The 10,368-nt window shown below is 48.3% G+C and overlaps 1 protein-coding gene across 2 annotated transcripts in view; it reads right to left on the bottom strand.

The window, feature by feature from the left end:
- Positions 1–10,368, bottom strand: part of PSD2 (pleckstrin and Sec7 domain containing 2) — a 56,321-nt gene that overhangs the window by 3,694 nt on the left and 42,259 nt on the right. For both annotated transcript variants that reach the window (XM_053566449.1, XM_053566450.1), the window contains 7 exons: positions 8,130–8,219; positions 6,545–6,588; positions 5,291–5,481; positions 5,057–5,127; positions 4,495–4,652; positions 3,497–3,641; positions 2,216–2,359 (listed from right to left, as the gene is read on the bottom strand). In XM_053566449.1, coding sequence (XP_053422424.1) covers positions 2,216–2,359; positions 3,497–3,641; positions 4,495–4,652; positions 5,057–5,127; positions 5,291–5,481; positions 6,545–6,588; positions 8,130–8,219 — 843 coding nt within the window. The remainder of the gene's footprint in view (positions 1–2,215; positions 2,360–3,496; positions 3,642–4,494; positions 4,653–5,056; positions 5,128–5,290; positions 5,482–6,544; positions 6,589–8,129; positions 8,220–10,368) is intronic.

Genomic DNA, 10,368 nt, shown 5'->3' with positions numbered 1-10,368 from the left:
TAATGGAATATTATTCAGTCTTTAAAAGGAAGGAGATTCTGACACATGCTACAACATGGATGAACCTTGAGGACATTATGTTAAATAAAGTCCCCAAAAGACAAGTTCTGTGTGCTGTCCCTTATATGAAGTATCTAGAGGAATCCCAAAGACGGATGGTAGAAGGGTGGCTGCCAGGGGCTGGAGGGCAGGGAGATTGGGGAGTTATTGTTGAATGTGTACAGAGTTTCAGCTTGAGAAGATGAAAAATTTCTAGAAATTAGTTGCACAACAATGTGAACAGACTTAGCACTACTGAACTATACATTTAAAAATAGTTAAAATGGTGAATTTTATGTTACGTGTTTTACCAGAAATTAAAAGTTTTAAAAATCAAAATCATAGTATTGAGACACCGATTGTTAAACCTGTCAGATTAGCAAAGATTAAAACATTTGATAATGGCTAGTGTTAGTCCATCATGGAGAATGGGTACATTCATAAACTATTAAAGGGGTTATAAATTGGCATGCACATTTAGGAGGAAGGTTTGACAATGCCTGAGAGCTTTGACTCTGAGCCTCTGGCCCTTACCGTGGTTGGGAGAGGTTGTGCATCCTGGAAGATGAGAGACTGAGGGCTATGGCACCTGTTCTCTGCCAGCTCTGCCATGTAAACAAGACCCTTCCCCAGTGGGCTTCACTTCCCCACCCCACATGGAGCCAGGTGGGAATGAAAAGCCAGGCACTGGACCTGCAAGCAATCTCCTAGGTTAGGATCCTGCCTCCTGCACTTCTCAACTGTGTCACATCAGACAAGGGCACTGACCTCTTTGAGCCTCAATTTCTCCATCTCTGAGACACACAGGAGCACTATCTCATGTTTATCTAAATCTTATAAAATGAAGATAATAACAGGATCCATTTCACAGAGTTAATATGAAAATCAGAGCTGGGTGAGATGGCTTCTGCCTGTAATCCTAGCATTCTGGGAGGCTGAAGCAGGTGGATTGCTTGAGCTCGGGAGTTTAAGCCCAGCCTGAACAACAGAGACCTTGTCTCTGCAAAAAAAATAGAAAAATTAGCCAGATATAGTGGGGCATACCTATAGTCCCAGCTACTTGGGAGGCTGAGGCAGGAGGATCACTTCAGCTCAGGAGCTGGAGGTTGCTGTGAGCTAGGCTGATGCCATGGCACTCTAGCCAAGCAACAGAGTGAGTCTCTGTCTCCAAATAATAATAAGAATAATAATAATAAAAGAATCAAATCAATCAATACGAGAGAAGTTGCTGAGCATAGTGGCATGGATATAGTCCCAGCTATTTAGGAAGCTGAGATGGGCAGATTACTTGAGCTCAGGAGTTCAAATCCAGCCTGAGTAACATAATAAGACCCCATCTCAAACAACCACCACCAAAAAACAATGCAAGGGAAGTAAAGAGAACCACACCTACCACACAGCAAGATATCGGTCCACTGTAGCTTCTGCTACTACAATCTTCACACTGTAGAGAGTGGATCTGAGAAGATTTCCCCAAACTATAAAGCTTTCTGTTTTATAAAAGGTCAGGATCTATCCTGGGAACTCTCCTCTGTCCTCACACCTTAGTGAGACACCAATGTGTAATCTGAAGGCTGGACTGATGATGTCCTGCCCTTCATGCTCTGGTGGCCTTCCTGGCTCAGTCTCAGCCTTTCTGTCTGGCCACCCCATCTGCACAGCAATCCAAAATGGACAAGTGATTCCTGCCTCTCTCCCCCAATCCTCACACAACAAAGGTTTTTCAACCCCACCTGCTTAGTATTGTGAGGCAGAATCCTGGGCAGAGAGAGACAAGATGAAGAAAGGGAGAGCTCAGAGACTGAGCTGCTCTGCTCAGTAAGCATACGTGAGAGGGAAAAATGAGACAAAGCAGGGAAAGTCACATGGACAGGGTCTGGGAGTTTTATGAGTTGGTGTAGAAGCTTCCAGAAAAGCTGAACCTGTGGGGCAAGTGGGGGTGAAGAAGGTGCCTGGAAAGGTGGTAGTGTCTGTGGGTGGTTCCCACTGTGGTGCATTTGTTTGTCTACCATGTGGCAGCTGGAATGTGCAAGACTAGCCCACAGGAGACCATGGTTCATAACAGGGGGCCCAGTGCTCTGGACCAATGTTGGGGGCAGGAGCAGGGTGTGGGTGGTAACTGGCCTCCTTCCCTGGCTCCTGCACATCCTTCACAACCCAACCCCCTATGGCCTACCTCAAACGTGAGATAGTGCTCCTTTAGCCGGTACTCCTCAGCCTCCTTGGACTTAATGCCCCTCTCGACTGGGTGACACCTGTGCTCAGCCAGCTCTGCAGTTACCTGTCTCAGCTTATTCTCATGAGACCGCAGCTGCTCTTCCTGCAAAGACAAGTCCTGTATCATGAGACCCTGCTCTCAGGATGCTGTAGGCTGAGTCTAATCCTGTCCCACCAGAAGCTTCTCCACCAAAGGGAAATTAAGGCCTAGCCAGGATCACCAAAAATGACAGGGTAGAGCCAGGCTTGGAAGCTAGGGGGTGCGCCTTCCTTGCTCGCTCAGTGGCATCAGCAATCCTCTATGCCCCCCAGCAGGCTCAAGAGATGCGAGACCCTCACACTTGTATGTGCACATACACACTTCCTGACACAGACACATAATGACCTCCTCATATGAACCCCCACAGGCTCATGCAAACATGCTGGACCAAGGCCAGCCATTTATTCCCAACTCCACATGACACACACATTCTCTCACATTCATGCCCAGAGCCGGGACCACACCCAAAGATGGGCCGAGACACTGTCACTGATGGACAAGTGCACACACAACCCACCCACCAGGGCATAGCCAGGGCCCTTTGTGCTGTGTGCACATCTGTGTGGAAACGTGTGGGACACATATGTGTGTGAATGTACCATGTATGTGTTTGCACACGTCCATGTGCGTGCTGTGTGGTGTGTGTGTGTGCGCACTGTGTATGCACACACAGAGGCTCTGGGCAGAAGTAGAAGCCAGGAAGGCCCAGTGGAAAAGGGCCAGCAGCTGACAAAGACAGAGAGTTTGGAGTGTCCCCTGCCCTCAACCTCTCAAGTTCAGGCCCACCGTGTATCCTTTCCTCTCCAAAACCCCCTGAAGACCTGTAGTATTGATGAGTCAAAGTATTTTGGGATTACAAATAAAACATTTAAACACTGGACAAAGGGTCAGTCATGTATCATCTATCCTCAGCTCCCTGTGACACACATTCTTTGCTCTGGCATCTGTGCCCAGATGCACATAACACCACAGATCCACGATCACATCCATGGGGATGCACTTCCTTGCCACAGAAGCACACCCATGCCATCTGCCAGAGCCTGCCAGGCCTCTGTGTGGTGTGTGGCCTCAGTCTTCCACTGTACATTGGGGTGGAGGAATGGCTGGTGTCTCTCAGCCCAGGATCAGGTGTCCTATAGATCGAGCTGGTCTGGGGGCAGTAGCCTGGGGAGGTGGCGGCATGATCCCTGGAGCTTGTACCTGGCAGAGGCGAGTGGTGCAGGAAGGCAACAAGGGCCGACAGAACTTCTTCATGGAGCTGACAGCAGCTGGGAAGGCTGGGGCCGAGAAGATGGCTGCCACCAGGTTGATCCTAAGGATCCAGGACAGCATTTCTTCCTTGCTTCTGGGGACAGGAGGAAAAAGAAAAGAGTCCTGGCTTCCACAGGAGGACTCCCTGTCCACTGGCCCAGTACCCAGCATTAGGCCTGGCGCAGATAAGGTACTAAGGCTCTTCAGACAGGTGGGTGAAGGAGGGAGGGAGGGAAAGAGAGAGGGAGAGAGAGAGGGAGGGCGAGTGGTTGGGTGGGCCTGGTCAAAGCTCTGTCAGGGGTTTCCCTTCTTTCCCAGCTCCCAGGCAACCTGGATTTTCATGTGAAAATAAAACTGCCCAGGTCAAGGGCTAGTAGCCTTAGCAACCATGGGCCAGGGATCATCAGAGGCAGTGGCAGCCGGGGATGCTGCCACAACCCTCTTGCTCTGCCCACTGCCTGCCACCACAGACACTCTAACCCTGGGGTTCATCTAGGGCCTCCCTCCTTTCAAGCTCATAGGACACAGGAAACCTCTATCTTAAGTCACAGAAGGATAGGGCAGTGGAAGGCCATACAGGTCAACTGCAGGGCACATTTTTCCCACCTATTTCCCACACTTAAAATGAAGGATAATTCCCGAAGATGCCACCACCCCATCCCTCAGGGACTCCAACATGCCTCACCATCCCCTGTGGGGCTTGTGAAAACACAGTTGCTGGGCCCCTAGAGTTTCTAATTCAGTATGTCTAAGGTGGGGCCAGAAAGACTGCACTTCTACCCAGTTTCCAGGTGATGCTCAGGGGATCACGCTTTGAGAACCACTGCTCTGGGGCCCCATTTCTTGGTCTGTGTCAAGTGCACATGCTCTCTCTGAGTGCTGGTGCACAGGGGAAGGCGAGGAACGGGCACTGCAGAGTGGATGCTGCAGGCCCTGGGCCCACTCACGGTGCCTGGAAGAGGAAGACCCTCCAGTCGGCTGTCTTCAGCTTGAGCACGTTGGACTTCTTGCTGTAGTCAGAGGCCCTGGTGGCCAGAGCATGATGCACGCGAATGGCATTCTTCAAGTCGCCTTCTGACAGAGCTTTATCGGGCCTGTACTCATCCTGGATAGGGGTTGCTGGGTGAGCCTCTGCGGCAGTTCCAGTGTGCTGGGCACGCCCTCACTTCCTCTCCCTATCCATCCCTCCACATCAGTTCCTGCTGCTAGGATGCTTCACCTACCCAAATAAGATCACTCAGGGCAACCCTCCTCTGTACCCTGCTTTGTCCCAGAGGCTATTCAGGCCTTACACTAGGTATCCACTGAGCCACTGGGAATTTCAAAGACCCCCTCCCTAAACCTCCAAAGCCCTGAGTAAGCCCAAGTCAGGAAGGACCCAGCATCTGCCCAAGCCCCAGGTATCCAAAGGGGCTTTTCCCCTGTGGTGCCCAAAACCCTCTGGGCACCACAGGGCAGGGACTGGATGGGACTAGCAGGCCCTTCCTGCATAGGGCCTCTGTCTCTCACCTTCTGCAAGTAAAGGATGGTCCCTTTGAGCACCGCGTAGAATTTCTTCCAGCCACGCCTCCCACGGGGCGCTAGGGAGGGCAGCACAGGTAGTATGGCCGCAACCACACCCCTAATGTCTCCTACCCTGCCTCCCCTCTGCAAGTGCATCCCCAAAGGAGTGGCCGGGGGGTGGGGGTAGGACCCTCTATGCCAGCATCCCTCCCCATGCCCCTCCCCTGGCCTGACACCCACTCCTCTTGCCATCCATGTCAGCGTGAGTCTTCCGGGTCAGCACACCGTGCTTGTAGGTGGTGGCACTGAGAGCCTGCGGAACATCCAGGAAGGGGTTGCCTCCATCCAGGATGCGTGTCACCTTCTTTATGCCCATCCCAAACTTGTCATCCACCAACTCAGACAGAGATTTCCTCAGCTCTTCCTCATCACTAGGAAAGTATTAGGCCTGAGCACTACCTCCAAAGAGGCCTCAAACCCCCATCGTCATGACTTTTCCCCACCAACCACTCCACTAGGGGCCAGGGCCAGAGAGAAAGAGCAGCCACAGGAGGCAGAGATGAGGACGCTCCAATCTCAGATCACAGACCCAGAGCTCTGGCCCCTCCCCTCAGTTCAGTTCTGACCCCTGACTTCTGATCTTTGATTTTTGGCCTCCACACCCCAGTGGAGACTTTACTACCTCCAGGTCCAGGGAGCTGGGCCCATGGCTAGACTGAAGTTGCTGCACAAACCCCTCAACACCCTCAAAGCAGGCCAGCAGGTGAGGTCTCTAAAGACGAGCCCCCTGGCAGAAGACAGCCAGCCATGGGGTTGGGTTCCTGCCAATGCCTGCCTAGGACTTCTGCATGGACCTGAAGGTACAGGCTGCCTTGAGAGCAGAGCAGGGAGGGGCTCCCCCAGAGCCTTTCAGCTTCCCTAACCAGCAACATCACCAACCCTATCTCCAGATATCTGTGCACCTCCAGGTCTCACTACCTCTTCAGGGGAAGAAGTTAGGGGGCAGGACCATCCCCACTGCTAAAAGCAGTCACCGCCTAAAGACCATCATATTCTCAAGGTTATTGGGGACCTGTGCCTCTTCCTGCCTACCTCCTGAAGGGGAAAGAGCTGTCATCATTGAGAATTGTGGCAGTACATAAAACAAGTTGTTAAATCATAAAACTAACATCATAGTTCAATCTATTTCATAGCATTGAAACACTGTACACATTCTATATGAAATCACCCCATAAATGCATTAATGTATACATGATCTATGTGCTTATGATTTAATAAAAAATAAAAATAAAAACAAAGAAACACAGTACACTTTTTATCCAACAAAAAGGGAACTCAATGTTGAGTGCTGGTCCACCAGACAAAAGCCAGGGCACTGGGTTGAAAGAGATCAGCACCAGCACCATGGAGAGTACAACCTGTGCTCCCCACCCCATCCCCAACCCTTCCCATTGATGTAGGCTCCCCATACCCATGCCTATGGGTACTACTCACATGGCCCATTCCAGCTTTTCATTCTTGATGGAGTTGTAAAGGGTCTGTGAGAGGGGAAAAGAGGAAAGAGATAGAGGGGAGTTCAGGTGAAGAGTCAAAAAAAACCCATCTACCTCCAGCAACGTGGGTACAGTGGGGAACCCCTGTTCAGTCAAAGGGGCAAAGTGGGTGTTTGATTCATACCTGTTTGTTGGATGGATAAGTGAGTGGGTGAGTAGATGTACAGGTGGTACTTAATGTGATCATTTAATGTCGGTCTCCCCTAGAAGACTGTAAGCTTTAGAAGGTTGGGAGGTATTTGTTCATCACCAGTGCATAATCCAGAATGCAGCATACAGTAAGTGCTCAACAGGGTGGTTGGATGGATGGATGGAGTAGTACATGAGGAGGGACAGGTGGATGAGTGGGAAAATAGATATGTGGATAGGTGAATGAATATGGGGAAGGTGGGTAGATAGCAGGTGGATGAGGAGGATTTGGGGGTGTATGTGTGGGTATATGGGTGAGGATATGGATGGGTGGATAAATGGAAGGGTGATTGGGTAAAAGATTAGATGGATAGATGTGAGGATGAGTGGGTGGATGGGTTGGTGGATAGATGGGTGGATGGGTGGGGAAATGGGTGGGCAGGGGGATAGGTGAATAAATATTGAATGCACATGGGGATTATCTGGGGTGAATGGAGGTATATGTATGGGTGATGGATAATTTGCTGAGTAGTTGGTGTGGTGTGGTGAAAGTGTTTGCAGTTGTATGTGTAGGTTATGGGGGAATGAGTGGGCACATGGGTAGGCAAATGGTTGAGTGGCTGGGTTGAGTGGATGGATGGGAGGATGAATGGATGGATGGAGAAGCTGGTAGATGTATGGATGTATATAAGGAAGAGTGGAGAGGTGAGTGGTGGGACTAGGATTGTTCAATCTCACATACAGATATATCTTAGTATAGCAAGTGCTCCTAATGGCAAAGAAGAAGATAATTATGGCGAGAAGAGGAAGACAATGTTCTATTTTTTTTACCTCCAAAATCACTAGTCAATTACCCCTGTGGTATCACTAGGCCCTTCAAATCTACTATCTGAAAATGAATTCATCATCCACTTCCCCTAAACACCTGATCCTCTTCCTTCTCTGTGGAGAACTGACCTAGCCAGAAAGGGCAGAGTTCCACCCTGGGCTTTAACCTCAAAAGAAAACTGGATTCCCTTAATTCCTGGTGATGTTGGAGAAATGGGTGGGTTTCTCCTTATAGTGATGACAATGATGATTGTGGTGAAGATGATGGTTGTGATGGCAGTGGGTGGAGCTGTGACAATCGGTGGCAATGTTTGTTATTACTGTGATAGCAGCAAGGATAATGGAGCACTAAAAACAAATCTCACAAAGCATATCCCCTTGGCTAACTCAGGGAATTTAGAACAGTCAAATGTTGAGGTGGATATTCTCTAACTTTGTTCCAAAGTCATGGTAGCCCTGCTCCCAGTAATAAAATCCTACAATTCCAGGGTTTAGTGGGGCAGAGACCTCTCTCCTCTGCACTCTCCCAGGGCACAGACAGGGGCATGGGAACCCTTAGCAGATAGTACCTTCAGCAGATCTTTGGAAAAGTCTTGGCCATCATTCAACTGGTCCAAGTTGGCAATGAATTGCTGACAGGACATCTTCTTGCCAATGTTCTGTAACAGAGAGATGGTTCAGCCTAAGCAAAAGCAGGGAAGAAGGCTGGTGTGGTACCCACACCCTGCCCTGCCCAGCCAGAAGGGATGAGGCAGCACTAAGGGCAGCAAAGAAAATAAAATTGCCTGACATTTTCTTTGTCTCCAAGAGTTTACAAAACTCTTTGCCACATTCAAGATTCTATTTGACTCTCAAGCATCATGAAAGGTTGGGATTCTCCTCAAACCCAGGTGAAGGAGTTAGGTTTGGATGAAGTATTGTAAAATAGTTAACATTTTCTAGGTGCCTGCTATATTCCAGGTATTGCGTTTGATATACGTTATCTTATTTCCTCCTCACCACAAGGAGAGGGTGAGGTGGGTGTTTTTATTATCCCCATCTGGCATGTAAAGAAATTGAGGTACTGGAAGATGAAGTGATTGCCCATGATCATACAGCAAGAAAGCAGAAGGGCCAAGTATGTCTGACACCAAGGCCCGTGCTCTCACCCACTACTCCATGGTTAGCTCTCCCAAGGTCACTCAACACCAGGACTTGAGCCCAGGCCTTCTGACTTCTGAGCAGAAGCTCTGTGTGTTCGGCCACAACTGTCTCCCCCCTCTCACCTGCACAGAGGGGCAGCAAGACTTCCAAGACGTAGGTCAAGTGAGTGAGAGTTTGGTCTTATGAGAGTCAAACTCAATTTCCACCAACACACATGGGTACCCCATGCTGAGCTGGGCTGAGACAAAAGAACCCAGCAGGCAGTTTCAACTCCTAGAGGCACAAATAGGCAAAGAACTGAAAATGACTGTATCCCACAGTTCTGCCTTCTATTTTTAACTACTGAGTAACAGGAGGCTTCAAATCCTGCTCACCCAACACCAGACATTCATACTTTCAGACTGCCCTTGTAGTACCCCCATCTGAGGAAACACCAGGTGGCACTGTACCCCTGTGAGGATGAAAACACAGGCTATTGTGGATTAAGGTTTGCTATGAGGCAATGTTTTCCAAGATTTATCTACAGAACTCCGGTATCCCATGAGATGGAAACAGGTGGAACATATTCTTCTTAGTAAAGTATCTCAAGAATGGAAGAAAAAGTACCCAATGTACTCAGCCTTACTATGAAACTAATTTAGGGCTTTCACATGAAAGCTATAACCCAGTTACAACCTAAGAATAGGGGGAAGGGGGAAAGGGAGGGGAGGGAGGAGGGAGGTGGGCAGAGGGAAGAGGATTGGTGGGATTACACCAGCGGTGCATCTTACAAGGGTATATGTGAAACTTGGTAAATGTGGAATGTAAGTGTCTTGGCACAGTAACTGAGAGAATGCCAGGAAGGCTATGTTAACCAGGGTGATGAAAGTGTGTCAAACGGTCTGTGAAGCTAGTGAATGATGCCCCATGAACATATCAATGTACACAGCTGTGATTTAATAAAAAAAAGAAAAAAAGAAAAAAAAACAGGATTTCATAATGAAATAAGTTTATTTACATGTCTTGTTCTTCAACATGATTATGTGCATTGGTGGTTTCCAAGGAGAAGATTCCATGTACAATTTACCAAATGTATTGACTTTGGGACCATTTTAGCAAAGATAATCTTAACATCATATGGGACATTCATATACCACAGAAATAACTGAGAAAATAATCATATATAACAAGTAAGAATTTTCAATTCCTTTTCCAAAGAGTTAAAGGGAAAAGATCCTATGTGTGCCTTGATATAAACGTGTTTTTTATGTTTATGTGTACAGGTTTTCATGTATATATGTGTATATGTATATAAGTATAAATAGCCATGTATGTGTGCATTTTCAGAGAGGAGTTTGAGAGCAATTTTAACAATATTGTCTTTGAGTTCCACACAAACTGAACATTCCCCAGCCACTAGTTAGGACGGCAAAACTCGAAAAATAACCAGAAAAGATTTCTCTCTTTTTTTTTTTTTTTTTTTTTGGCCAGGGCTGGTTTGAACCCACCACCGCCAGCATATTGGGCCAGCGCCCTCCTCCTTTGAGCCACAGGCACCTCCCAAGATTTCTAATCTTAGAAATGTCAAGCTCTCCTATCACGGACGAACCCTATCATGGACGAACCTTCTCAGAAGAAGCAATTGTTGCTCAAAATAGTAATGAAATATTTGTGTGAAAGCATTGG

The sequence above is a fragment of the Nycticebus coucang genome, chromosome 17 (assembly GCF_027406575.1).
Source record: "Nycticebus coucang isolate mNycCou1 chromosome 17, mNycCou1.pri, whole genome shotgun sequence".
Taxonomy (NCBI): Eukaryota; Metazoa; Chordata; class Mammalia; order Primates; family Lorisidae; genus Nycticebus; species Nycticebus coucang.
This window is presented reverse-complemented; position numbering and strand designations above follow the sequence as displayed.